A 15,221-nucleotide genomic window follows, 5' to 3' on the forward strand; every position below is an offset into this window, starting at 1 on the left:
CCGCTAAGGGGTAAAATTCTCGTGGTAGAGAGTTCAGATAGAAATGATCCCCTTCCTGCAAGCGATTGGTAGCTTCGTTCAACCAATGCCTCCGCTCAGCGGCCATTGGTCCTGCCATTCCACATACCACTTGCGCAGAGGTCATATTTCGTATTTCTACTCTACAGATCCCTGGGACGGACCATAGTAAACTTATCGAGCGACTCGGAAACTAGGAATCTATTCTTGAAGCTAATTCACAATGCAAAAGCACAGTTAACAAAATGAGCGAAACTATTACCTTCCAACGAGAGTTGCGCAACGTTGCCATATACTCTTTGGGTTTGACAGGAGCTGATTCTGTTATTTAACCATCATCTGCTACTTCTTCATGTCAGTTTCCGTATTCTATCCCTTAACACAGCGTTGTCAGACACAGCCTAAACGGAGCGGAGTGCTCCACTATAACTCGTTGCGTGCCCCGGTGCTTCCACAGACATAAGCAAGTTCACGCTCTGACTGGACGTCTCTAGCACCACAACCGGTTTCGGAGTTTATAACTCTGACACTACTGCCTTAACACATATCAAGTAAACCTAAAGCTTTAATTTCCTTTAAATAAGATCCTATTGTGAAAACGTAGTTATGTTTTTCGTTGCAAATCACAGTAAAATTAGTGAATTCAGTGCACATTCTTCTCTTGTTCCACCGGATAGATCCATAACGCGATAGAAACAAAGAGAAAACTGGAAAAGAAAAATTATATTTATTAGAATACGCCAAGATAGGTAATTAACACAACCTCCAAGTTTCATTACGTTCGTTTTTTTATGTACCTATTATTGCAGTCAACATCGATACAGTAATTATTTGACATTTTAATTGTTATAGGTTTTCTCCCATTCCAAGCAAAAGACGAAAATATTCCGGTGTACAACATTACGAATGATTGATATAATGAAGTTCCATAAGATATTTTATCATTCTAAAGAAAAATACAACAGAATAATTATTGTGTTCTATAGTAAAGACTACTCGTGTACAAAATTCAAAGAGAGAATTTTCATTTAAATACAACAGTAGTTGTTCATCTAGCCTACAGGTTCCCTAATTCCTGTCTGTGTTAACACCAGCCCGGACATTTAGGCCTAATAGTGATTCATTAGAGATTGAACTATAACCACTAAATTCGAACTATAACCACTAAATTTTCTTTCTTCGTATGGGGAGTCAGGCCCAGACAGTTTACTAGCATACTTAGGTTTGGCATATAATGTGTGGAAAGTTGATATATACGGTTGTTTGCTAACACTGTTTCCGTATAACTGTTTTTGTTGTAAATTCAATACATGACCACTTTATGCAAGTAAACGTCCTTTCTTAGAAGAATTTAGCTGATTACTGTCATATAAAATACTTTGAAATACCACTGTTATTATTAAATCTGCCATGACACGCGGTGAGATGACGGCTGATGCTTGCGTGGTAACACGCAAGAACTTAACCATTTTCGCCACTCAGAGCGCGGCGGTGCATTTCTCCCTGCAACGCGTGGAGCCTATAGTGTGTTGCCGGCCTAAAGCCCGGTCCAATGACGTTATAGTTACTTACCCGGTCCCCACGGCACTTATTTCCTTGCTGGCCAGCGAGCTTGGGGCTAAGCTGGCTACACTGCTGGCTGCCGTGTTTGCTTCGGTGACCGGAGTGGGATCCCTTGCATGTTGGGACGATAGGGCGTGAAATTTCGTCAATCGCGCACCCAGGAATTTCTCTTGGGGTTGGTCCAATAAAGAGATGTTAAGTTACATAAATGCACACATACACACATAAACATACCTTCTATTTTTTTACAAAATGAAGTGCAGTTTTCTTGGCTTTTACTTTAGTTTGTTAACAGTATCTTGTGGAGAAGCTGTGATATCACAATGGATGTCAAATCAGAAGTGTTATGTACATGTATGTTAATCATTTCGGTGAAATTACATATAACGGAATTATATGCTATCACTGGCTGAGAAGAAACTGCCTACTGAAGGATGCACTGGAAGGAATGGTGAACTGAAGAGAGTCTGGGGTAGAAGAAGATATCAGATGATAGAAGACATTAAGATACATGGATCATATGAGGAAACAAAGAGGAAGGCAGAAAATAGGAAAGACTGGCTAAAGCTGGGTTCGCAGTGAAAGACCTGCCCTTGGGCAGAAGACTAAAGGAAATTAATGAATGCTTAAAAATTCAGTAAAAATGTTGCAACTGATCACTTTGAGGGAGGTCCGGACCCTTGCGCCCTTGAACTTTGTAGACATCAAACATGGAAACTGTGTTAGAAGCAACTGGCAAGTTTCTTCCCTGTACGCCACAATTAAAGTCCTAACTTCATTTTTGGTTCAACCGTATCCAAAACTCATTTCGAATCCAAACTTTTCATTTGCTCTCTTCTGTTCAAATTGTAATATCGTCTGTTGTTCTCTCACTCCCAGTACAGTATAAGCATCGCTCATGAACAACAAGAAACTAAACCAAAAGTGGAAAACAACTGAAGTCCTACATTACTAATAGTAAACGTAGTAATAAAGTAACTAAACCAGAAGTGTAAAACAACTAAAGTTGTATATTTGATTGTTGTATTCCTAGAAACTAAGAAATATAGGGAAAAAAAGAACAGATTTAGTTGGAAAACACTTGGTAACACTGACCCAACATAGAAGCACGCACGAGTACTAGCATGGAAACTATCCTGGAAATGCAGCAAACTATTTATTTCTTTTTTAATGGGACATGACAGGTCGAGCTTGGAACTACGAGGCTGCGTGGCCAATATAGACGACCACGCGATCGGCTGAAGTGAGCATTTGACGTTAGATGGCTAACGTTAAAATATTCATTGATAAATGACGCGAAGGTATAAAACAATACAAAAATCGACAAAGAATGAAACACGAAACGTATTAATTCTGACATTCTGTGCACAACAAATGGCGTCAAAAGAGCTATTGAGCGAAGTTATAATTCACGAACATATTTACAACATAGAAAATGAAATAATAAATTCATTAATAAAGTTATATAATGATGAACCAACAAACCTAATTTCAATATATATCATCTTCCTATTCATTTCTAAGATTAATCGTAGTACCAAAAATTACAAACATTTCAAAAGGACCATTACGACAAATAAATTAATGAATTACGAATTAGACACTCTTTATTAAAAAAGTCAACGTTTTGACTTACCAGCACCATCTAATATTAGAATCTAACGAAACTTAGGTTCACCATTAGGACTATGTCTAGGAATACAAACTGAAACAGGTTTATTCCTAGCAATACATTATTTCCCATATATCGAATCAGCATTTGGGAACTGTAACTTTGACAACTCAACCGTTTGGTGTGGTGAAGAATCGGTAGAAAGGACTAAATCCCTCTCAGTCTAAGTTCTACCTACTGTGTTCCCCTTTGGTTCCCTGAAGGTAAAACTTAAACTGACAATGAGAGGGAATCAATCCGGCATCGGAACTTGAATCCGGTGTGGCTTAGTGGATAAAGCGCCAGCACGTAAAGCTGGAAACCAGGTTTCGAGCCGCGATGTCGGAGAAAATTTTTCTCCGTTCCACCGATTCTTCACCATATGAAAACGCAGAATTACTGCACTGAAACTCCATATTATGTAACCTAATTCGGTACATCATAGCAACTCAACCGTGGTTACCATAACAACAGGCCCCCCACGCTGTGTGATATTCAGTGCTTTTCCCGATCGCAGCGCTAATGTCATGTCCCATCTTTAGGAAAAACAGGTAATGCAGACCCATATTTACCAATGGGCAGAGGGCGGCGCTTTTTGCCCGAAGGGCATTCGAAACATTTTCGAATTTTGTTGCGGATGAGGAAAAAAAACACTTTAAAATGGTATATAAATTTTTATTTTGTAATTATTTATGAAAATAATATGATACGACATTCGAACAAGCCCAAAACGAACAAAGAATACTTTTGCTAGGAACAAAGAGGGATTACCAATTCACCTGTGAAACGGAGCGCAGTATCGTTTTCATTCTCAAAGCAACAATAAACATGTCGCATTCATTAAGACTGTGATATTTGTCCGGAATTAGGTTAAAAATAACGACAATGACAATTAATAATATTATAAGAAAATAATGGAAAGGGATTGACAGTTACTGGCCATGTACTTAGGGTTTAATATAGCATACCCGATCAAACAATATTGTGAATCAAAACATCCTTACTCATTTTCTAAACTGCACAGAGCCAGCTTTTGAACTATTTACGTTACGTTTCTTTGCAGTTGCACATGCGGAGTGATGGTAGTCTGGTAGGTTGATCAGTTGGTATGTGAGTTAATGATTAGTTAATTACGAAAGAGAGACCTTAGAGTTCATATGAGCATAAGCTCATTTCGGGTATCTATTCATTTGTAGGCCTATTCATTTCAAATGTAAATTGTGAATAAATTTGAATTTGAATTAAGTGGTGCGCAGTGCAAAAAACAAAAGGACTATTCGGAACAATGAATTAATCAAAGAATTCCAAAATCAGATTTATTTTAAGAAAATGGATTCGAAAAGTTCGGCTCAACAACCTGGTACTTCTGTGTCTACTGCTTCTGACTTAAGTGATAAATGCTAATATTGTTGAGTCAAATCATATAGGTACAGTAGACAACACGAACAACTCTTCGCCAGTAAATGATAGTGACATTTTATTTCCTCCGACAAGTAGAACCCCTGATCACATACAGATTGGTCATCCCCGTGTTGAAAACGGTAACATGTCGAAATGAACAACCACAATGATTGCCACTGTCGATTGGTAACGACCGCTAGATGGAAGTACAGTTTCTCTGAGCAATTCAAATGAGAGTTATAACGTGACTTCTTCTGCAGTCGATAGATGGCAGCAAAGTGAAATTAATAAAAGTGGTTGCCTTCAAAACCCATAAGTTTATACAGTATGTGATCTGGGTAGAACATAGTAAAAGATACCTACGTTAAATTAATTTATCAAAAATATTACTTAACTATTACGGTATTTTAAAAACTTATTTTATAGTCATTTAAATATTTTAAAGAACACTTAAATTATGCTGTATGACTCAATTTTTCCAAGAGCAGAACTCCTCTGTCTGAAGCTGACTGTGAGTACACATGATTTATGACTGCTAGAATTTTCAAAGTAATGACCCTGTTGACTGTTTACATTGCAAAGAATCGATTAAAGAACGGGACGGCAAAATATAAATTTCCCCAGACGCAATGCTAATGTCTAAATACGGCCCTGGGTAATAGGTCTCGTTACCAAAGCAGCCAGCAATGAGCAGGATTTCCAACAAGTAAGCTACACTGCTCCCAGCATGCAATCCATCACAAAAAACGCACCGTGGGAAAATGAACTAAGGGTGAAAAGTGAGATAACAAAGAGGAAAGAGTAATACAATCCAATCTGACGACGCTGAAAGCCAAGGATGTACAAGATACGTCACGAATGAAAAAAATGAAATTTACGAAAGATAAGGCGCTCCGGAGAGTGATCATAAAGCTGTATAAAGCATAAAGCATAGCTGGTTGAAAGTCACGCGAAGAAATATAGAAATAGTGGACAGGAACGGTATCGATAACGTAAATAAATGCAAAATAATATAATTTAATCAATTGCCAAAAAAAAAAAAAAATTCTAAATCGAATTAATAAAAAAAACTCCTGCACCATACAAAGAATTCAAACAGAAGTTCGCTCTGTTTATCATCATAGCCGTGTTTTGACTAGATTGCACAAAAAATATATATTTTATTCTACATTATGCTGTATCTCGCAAACCCAGTAGCCTAAATGTTTAGAAAGGGCCAAAATTCATGAGAGAGAAGAAAATCGGTCGTTTTTCAATTTCATACGTCCCATAAAGCGCGATAAATAATACAGATTATGTTGCATGACAATGTTCCTTTCACAAAGATGAACTGATGAGGATAGTTCATGCGCGACCTTAATGACAAGAAGCGACCACATTACTATGCCAACTTGCTTATTATCACAAAATGATTACATTTAAATGCTACACATCATTTCTAAAAGTAAGGATGTCTGTACACCAGTAACGGTATTTTACTCGTAGTATCGAAGCAAATTGCTGCAGAACTCGACAGGAAAGGCTAAATTTCTATGGCAGAAATAAGTTAGCAAACACCATTAGATCAAAAGAAACGAGTTAAGCATAACAGATAATAACAGACAGTGCAATTACACACATTGTAAGGGAAAGTAGTCCTTACCAAGCTGTTTGAAGAGAAAAACCTTACTTCTATTTCTCTTCTGGCCGAATTTATAGACAGACCACTTCTTGTGACCGAATTTGTGGACAGACCTACAGTAACTCGCTGAATGAAGTCAGGCATCTCCATGAACAAGTTCGTTCAACGGAAGTAGTATAATACAGTATATTATTAAATAAATAAAGACCGTAATTTATATATCAACGTGAAGTAAACAGGTCGTTTTACAATACTATCAATTGACCACGATCGTTCTCTACTGTACATAACATTTCAATCACAAATTTAGGCTAATCCATTTCACAGCTCCGTTATACTGTAGCATGAACTGCGCTGTTTATGTCCACATTAAATATTCTGAGAAAGAACTACAAAATATCATTGTTGTTGTTCAACAACACACTGCACTTAATTTATGTACAGGATAACTTAAGCGTAGCACATTTCCATCTAACCTCATAATATATTTCTCTGCTTATTTCCTGCCATTAGGACCCATTAGGACCGTAGGCATTATGCGAAATTCTTAAATGCTCGTTTACAGTTTACTTCCTACGCAAGTGCTCGTACACATTAAATTTGATTGTAACCCTAGATCATAGCCTATATGTAACAGATAACTCATCGCTATGTTAAAATCGGCAGCACTTTGAAAAGAACAACCGCCAGGATCGCCACCCGTCCGCCGTAAACGAACACGAGATGGCAGTACAGTCGCTAATGCAATTCAAATGGGAATTATGACGCGACTCCTTATGTAACAACTAGATGACAGTGTAGTAAATCTGACAAAAGTTGTTAACGTCAAAGCCTATGAAGCCGACCTATTGTTACATATATGATCTAGGTTGTAACCAATGCAAAACAAAAAAAAAACTGCTATCTTCCAAAATCTCCTGTACACTTCTATGTTATTACACAATACTTGTTCTTCTATTCTACAGAAATATTATAGGCGGATTAAAACTCGATGATATATAATTTCCGTGGCTAATAAAATAAAGGAGCGGAGTGATCTACTTGTGGAAATAGCTATGGTAATATGGCGATAGCTCATTCTTGTCTATACGTTCATAATATGATATACAAAGACATAAGTTATACAGGGACATCATTTTATTTTTACTAACATTTTTAATATTAACCTGTCTATACCTTTAGAGAACCGGAAATACCGCTTGTTCCCCCCTCCAAGACTGGAGTTCGATGATACCGGCGTAAAACACAAATCACTCTACTAGGTATAGGAAGGAAGAAAAGTAGTTCATCCATTTACGTAAACTAGGAAATATCGCAATTTTGAGTTTGATAATTTTCATTAGGTTTTTCTTTAATCAAAGTACAGTACTGTATTAAGAATAAGTGTTTTTACTCACGAAGTGAGTTATCCATGCGAACGTATTCATTATGCGGTGTATATTATACTGTCTACAGCACATTAGCGTACAATATAGACAAAGAAGTTAAATTGAAAAATAATCATAATATGAATATTTAAACACAATTTTGAAAATGGTGGCCGTTCATTTCGATACAGGCTTCAGTTCTTTTGTGCATATTATCGCACTATAGACTATTGCATCTAATTCCAATTGCCAGTTTCGTCCTTCGTACAAGTAACTCATGTTGAAATAATTCTATACCTCCTCTACGTACTGTGAATTCAATCTTCACTTCTGCCCGACCCGAAAATATAAAATTACTCAGACATGCTATTTACTGTCCGTCCAAGTGGTTATGCCGCATGATTGTAGAAAGGGAGGAAATCACGTGACAGTTAATTACTTAACGAGGCCATTTTATTTAAGTTAAATTAAACAGTTGTATAATATTACGTAAACGTCCAATTCCTAAGAGAAATTAATGTTTTCAGAAAAGAGCTAAGACAGCCCAGCTTTTACAGAGGGGCGAGCAGAAGCAGGTGGGGGAAATCGGGATGCGACGTAGGCAAACGGACAGTACCTGTGCGAAAATGTGATTCAATATTGAAAGCTCTTTCGTCACTGGAAAACGCGAACATATTTCTGGAACGTACTATACTCAGTAACTCAGTACTGCTTACTATCTGCTGTCTTGGCTCTGTGTGGAGTTGGAACTTCATTAGTAGAAGGGGTGGGAGTGAAGTACATTCAAAAACTCAGGTACAATAAAAATTGAAGTAAAAATAAAATGATGTCCCTGTACAATTGTCTACGGTTGGACATTTAGCCTACGTAAAAAGAGAAATGATAGCTTAGTTACATGCCTATGATAAGGTTGTCAACTAAGCCTATGCTCTTCTGCATATTCACAAACAAAAGGTAGTTCCCTTAATTTAAATAGTTTAATTTCAGTTTGTTTACCAGGAGATTACTAAAGTCATTTCTTGATACAATTCATTTGTAAATGTTGATATCGAGGGTTTTTCATACTCTTATCGGAATTTCATAACCTTTGTAATAATTTTTAGAGGTAATTCATACAATACAGTACATGGAAACATGGCGGGACTCCCTTGATGTTCATATGGAATCCATGTGATGTAATTGGATGGACTTAGACGGAATTCAAACAAATGATGCAACGTTCATTCTGCACACATTACGGTATACCCGTATTTTGACTAAAATTACACAAACCATCAATTTTATTCGACACGATCTCACACAGAACTTTTCAAAAGAAATTCTCGGGGTCAGAGAAAATTGGTTACCTTCCATGCGTCCCGTGGTGCAGGGTACATGAACAATGCGATACGTGGCACAACACATTGTTGCTTTTAAAGTGATGACCTGATGAGGATATTTCATGGTGACAAGTATCCATCAGATCATTGGGGCCAAGACCTATGTATTATCTTGTTACAGGCATCATAAAATCGGGCCAAGATCTATGTACCGGTATTATCTTGTTACAGGCATCATGAAGTCATTACGTATCCAAATTTTACATAGGCCTATATCTGAAAGTTGGGATATCTGTACGCCAGTGGCGGTCTTTTAGTGTACTGTAGAAGCAGGTTGACGAGTATTAGATAATTAGGTAGTAAACATCGGCCAGGCCTCCATCTTCCGGCTATAGAAGTCCAGGGCACATACTGTACTTTTCTGTTAGAGTGTAAGGAGGCTGACATTACGGTATGTCAATCATAAGAAAACGTTGAAAATGTAATGTAAATATTTTATAGACCTATATTTGGTATGTGCCTTGGACCTCTATTGAGGGTACATAAATAAATAAAGTGTTGCATATTTATAGAAAAGGTTAAATTTCTGTGGCAGAAAGAAGTTTGCACATAGATGCAGTTAGATTAATGTAAGTTACTTATAGCAGAACCGCACAATAATAAACAGTGCAATTATACACATTATACCCTAAAGGAAAGTAGTCCTTACCAGGCTGCTTCAAGAGAATATCCTAACTTCTATTCTCCTTCTGGCCGAATTTGAGGATAACTCTGTGATTGATGTTATACATGTCCATGATCGCGTTCTTTCAACGGCATATTAAGTAAATAATTTAACTTATTTTCGTTAAAAAAAACTAATCGTTGTGTAAGATGTCATTTGACCACTATCCTCTTCTACTGTACGTACGGAAGTAAGTTACACACAACACTTCAAACACAAATTAATCCTATCACTGCTCATTTATAGCATGAATTACGCTCTGTTTACGTCCATTAAAGTTCTGTGAACTATTCATTGTTATTGTTGAACACATTGTACAAGTTTAATGCATTTTCTTAAAAAAAAATCACTGACCGTTATGCAACACAACTTAACCACGATAACTTGATATAGACTTAGTACATACAGTACAATTCAATGACAAATCCGTACCACGCCAACTTGCAGCAACTGATGCGCTGTGTTTACGTAGACGTAGGGTGCTATTCATAGATATTTCGCAGCACGCGCTACGAGCGTACTAAGCTAGCCCCGGCTATCCACTGGTTACTTGTACAGAATTCAAATAATATCCTATCGCTAACACTGGTTTATGAATACGAAAAACGCTGATCATCCACCGAAAGCCCGCGCTAAAAATGTCTATGAATACGGCCCATGTTTTGCAAAAGAATTACAGTACATAGGCTACATTACTGTTGTTTTTCAACACACTGCATTTAATTTACGTAGGCAGATAACTTACGCATAGTACATTACTTTCACCTAACCCCATCACATACATCTCTACTTACTTCCTTACATTAGGACCGTATGCGAAATGTATAAATTCTCAGCATATTCTACAAGCAAATTTGATTGTAATTAATAAAGAACAGAAAAACTGCGATCTTCCAAAGCTTCTTGTACACTTACTTGTATGTTATTACACTGTGCTTGTTAGCTGTAAGTGACTTTAGTATTGTTCTGTAATACAGAAACATAGGCGGTTCAAACGCAACGTTTCTTTACGTTTCCGTCGCTTACAAAAATAAAGGAGGGTGCCTGGTCTACTTGTCAAAACAGCTCATTCTAGTCTGTGCCTTCACATGGTCACTTCAATCTTTGATTTAGGTACTCTGTGATCACGCTGCATTTAGTAAAATGTAATGAAAGTACCAAAATATGCCATTGGAACTTTAGTTACGCAATTCTTGCGTGTTTTACTACCTTTGGACATTTATGTAGAAAAGGAAAAACGCAGTTTAAAGTAGAGTCCCTCGATAATAATAGATAAATGAATGTACAATAATTGTATTCAATTATTATCGAGGAAATCTATATACGACAGGGTTGCTAACTTTAAATACAGCCGGACACCTTTCATAAAAAAGTAATAGCGTGGTGAAACGGTCCCAAACCTGAATATTATGGACATAAATTTTCAAAACTAATATGACTAACAGAACCCAATCCTAATTGAAGATTATTTCTTGTTTCTTACTTCCATTTATACAAAATTCGTACATTAAAACTATAGAACTTGTTAGTACACCACGCTATTCATTAACATGAGTCTGAACTATTGTAACGCTTTAGCCTTCCGTTTTCACGCAATCTAACTTTACAGAAAAAACTCACAAGAATAATTTTATAAAACCCGATTTTACCACCGTTCTTTGACAGCCGGTTCGTGAATTCCTTATTCATCAGCCAAACGTCATTAAATACGTCATTGTGGTATATGTCCTGCCATATTTTAGGCTACCTTGGTCACGATACAACTTCACAAAACACAAATGTAACAATTCACCACAGACCACCGCCATTTACCTGCTGATCCAGAGCAGCGCTCGGGCGTGGATTGCCGCTTGGGTCAATTATCTGGTTGGGACTTTGCAGAGGTTTTTTCCCCCCACTGTAAGGAGAATGTACGGTAATCTCTAGCGAAACCTCGGCCTCATCTCGCTATCATCAATTCCACGACGCTAAATAACCCAATATTTGATACAGAGTCGTTAAATAACCGATTTAAAAAACAAACACCTCAACACGAAGAGACATTTTGTTTCCAACAAGCTCTCAACAATAAGTTAATCAATTTAATTTCTCTTTAGGGATCAATGGCGTCAACTGCGCCATGTTGCAACATGATCAAAGATAATATGAAAAAGTATTTTACAAAAACGCATAATTATAACAGACTTACCGATAATTATAATAATAACCGTTTTTGCAAAACTTGCTAACTGAAAAAAACTAAATTTTACAGGAGACACAAAAAACTGAATGGAAACAAGTAGGTTATAGGTGCAACGATCACACTTTGACACACTACAATGAAGAGAAATAATTCAATTTTACTAAGATGCCTTTAACATCGTGTAGAGGCCTGCTTGATGTTAACTAATCCACTATGATCTCAATCTGCAAATTTTGCAGTTAGCAAGTTTTGCAAAAACGGTCCTGTACAATAAAATCATAATAAATTAAAAATTGAGCCCATATTTACTTTTAGAACAGGTTCGTTTTAATTAAAATGTATTTATTATAATTTGTTTCAAAATGTTTAGATCCATGTAATCATCAGACACACTGTAAATTCGATTGGAAAGCAGGCCCAGAACTTCAAGCAGAACTGTCTGGCTGAATACTGGTTAGCAATACTAGTGCATGAATGAATCTGCATCGTTTATGTTTACGCATGCACTACAAGTAGGCCTATTGCCTCCACATCATATTATTAATAAATCCATTTTTTTTGTCTCTTAACGACAATGCGTCACCTACGAGGTTACTAAGCATCAATGAGATTGGTGATAGCGATATTTTAATTTGGCAAAATCAGTCCGAGGATTTCTTGAGAGATTATCGACATTCGACTTCATGTTAGGGAAAATCTCAGGGTAAAAACCCGGTCAGTAATCAGTCCAAGCAGGATTCGAACACATGGACAAGCACGACTGGGATCACGAGTCACACTTACCACTAGCTACCCTGAGACCTTGCTGGTGGCTCCTATATCTGCTTAGTAACTTGGGTGTATAAGTCGTCCAACATCTATTATTGGTACCAACTACACTGCTTACTTGTTCATCTTACCATTAAAATCCATAAATAGCATATTTTCAATTACCGGAACGTAAACTCTCTCAAATTATGATGCCAATTCTATCAACTAATAAATATGTAGGCCTATATCTTATAATGATATACATAGAAGACATCCTTTTTGTTAAATTGAAAATTACAATTCTATAGGCTACAGTACTTCACAAGAACTTTCACTTGTAATCTGTGATGAGCTGGCCATTAAGCTCACTTAATGACTCTATATCTTATTTCTCAGTCTCCTGCTGCTACTCGTACATGTATAATTGAGGCGTCTAGTATCAAAACTGGCGAAGTCACTAGGCAAATTTTTCACTATTCAGCAAAAACCTCCAGAGACCAACAGATGATATTTAAGAAAGTTGTTTTTTCATAGTTACATAGTTAATTTTTGTAGATTTAGTTTCCCTTGAGATTTAAAATCTATTTCGTAATTAATATACCTTTTACCTTGTTTTCAATTTTGACTTGGCCGATTTTGTTGCAATTTTATAATATATATTTTTTCAAATTACACGAATCTGACATTACCACTTTACTTTCCTTAATAATAATACAAATGCATGCAGCATTAAAATGACTATTGAAATATTACTAAAAATTTTATAAAGCTAAGAAGAATAATTTATCCCTCTGGCATATTTCATATTGTGGACGATTTTCGTGTAAATTTAATTTTAAAAACCTCTAAATTCAAGCAATTGCATGCTGTAAGTTGGTTGCAACACAGTGCTAGAAAATAGCTCATCTAGCAAGAGACACTGAGTTATCGAGTTCTTTGACCTCTTACATCTATATCAAGAGAAGGGCGTGTTCACGGCAATGTTGTTGGACTGCTGAAACTTCAAATTTAATTTTCTAGGGTTTAGACTGGACCATTAGATTTTGCAGTTATAGACAATACATTGTTAAAAGTGATGTCGTTATAAACGGTTTCGACTGTGTGTATATATCACAGCAGCTGACTTAAGAGATGTTATTAACGGTCGTAACAATCTCTACATGTTGCACCTGTCATTCGATATACAGGTACAGTAATATGACAGATTTTATGGAAGCTCTGTACTGCCATCCAATTAGACCATGACATACTGTAGGTTATACTACAATGCCACACACAGTGAAATTATCATACAAAATATCGAATAAACTGCAGTTGTACGACTGACTGTACAACCAATTATGTCTGTGGTTTGTCCAAGATTTGCATCATATTGTAATGTACTGGTGTGCAGTCCACCTTATAGGTACCTCATTAGGATATAATACTTTGATGTTTGAAACAAAATAAGTAGCAGAGTGCAAGACAGAGGTGGTTGATGTACACACATCCCTAGATAGACTTTTTTCCTATCATCATCATCATCATCATTATCATCATCATCATGTCTGTCCCTGGTGCCAGACTATTGTAAGTTCGTACTGGAACAATTCAAAACTTTTCAGATCAACAACGTAGCAGAGTATAATATTAATGCTGGAGAAGACAGCCTATGTTCAGCAGTTCAATGGTGCATTCTTTCTTGTGAAAAGACTGCTATATATGAATAATTTATATTAGTCTCTAAATATTGTGTTATGGTAAAATAACATTCCAGTCACTATGGTCCATGAATTGCGTATGTTTTTCTCCACCAAGTAGTCTGTAGTTTGATTCTTGCTGTGGGCAGATACTTATTTCATTCTACAGGACTTCGTGTTCTCCTCATTATCATCTTCTCTTTATTTTCAATTCTTAAGATTATAATATTACAGCTTCAGCTGTTTGAGCTGCTTCATTTTTGCCACATAACTCAAAATCTGGATTGAATGTATTTTCATCGATTCTTTATACATGATAGGTATAGCTGTTGTTTAATATACAGTATATTGAAATTGAAATTGAATATTATTATTCTTTTTCAGTTGGGAAGCCACTGCCAATGGAGAAAATTCTTAATCCTACACAAGAACAGATCGACGACTTGCATCAGAAATTCATCACGGAACTTACAGCTCTCTTCGAAGAAAAAAAGAAATTGTATTTAGCAAATCACGAAAATATCCACCTCATTATTAAATAACATTTTCTTTGTATTCATAGTGGTCGAAATACAGACATAGCGACAGTTTCTTCAAATGTCGTTTCTTGCTGTTAGATCATTCACAGAGTTGAATTTGTTGAGTTAGTGTGATAAAGATACAAAACGTCATTCTAAATCAATTTTACTCTAAATCAGGTACAGCGTGAAAATGTAAGAACGAGAAAATAGAGAAACATTTCTTCATGCATCATGACTGAACTGAACAAATTATGAACAGTTATCACAATTTGAGGGCATGGTTTATTCCATAGAAGCAAGCAGTCCAAATTAACAGACTTTTGACGTGATAATGTCTTATAATTCGGTCTGCTGTAGAGATGTAGGCTAGAAAAGTTGTGTACAGCCATATGTTATTTTACTTTTAAACTAGGAAAACAAAATAA

At 36.4% G+C, this 15,221-nt stretch overlaps 1 protein-coding gene across 2 annotated transcripts in view; it reads left to right on the top strand.

The window, feature by feature from the left end:
* Window positions 1-14,953, top strand: part of LOC138705955 (2-acylglycerol O-acyltransferase 1-like) — a 65,506-nt gene extending 50,553 nt beyond the window's left edge. Inside the window, exon 5 of one of the 2 annotated variants that reach the window (XM_069834769.1) lies at window positions 14,660-14,864. In XM_069834769.1, coding sequence (XP_069690870.1) covers window positions 14,660-14,693 — 34 coding nt within the window. In that variant the 3' untranslated portion in view covers window positions 14,694-14,864. Of the gene's footprint in view, window positions 1-14,659 lie in introns of both variants that reach the window. The other variant, XM_069834768.1, reaches the window with a different exon arrangement.
* The last annotated feature ends 268 nt before the right edge of the window (window positions 14,954-15,221 follow it).

Source organism: Periplaneta americana, chromosome 9, assembly GCF_040183065.1.
Source record: "Periplaneta americana isolate PAMFEO1 chromosome 9, P.americana_PAMFEO1_priV1, whole genome shotgun sequence".
Classification (NCBI taxonomy): Eukaryota; Metazoa; Arthropoda; class Insecta; order Blattodea; family Blattidae; genus Periplaneta; species Periplaneta americana.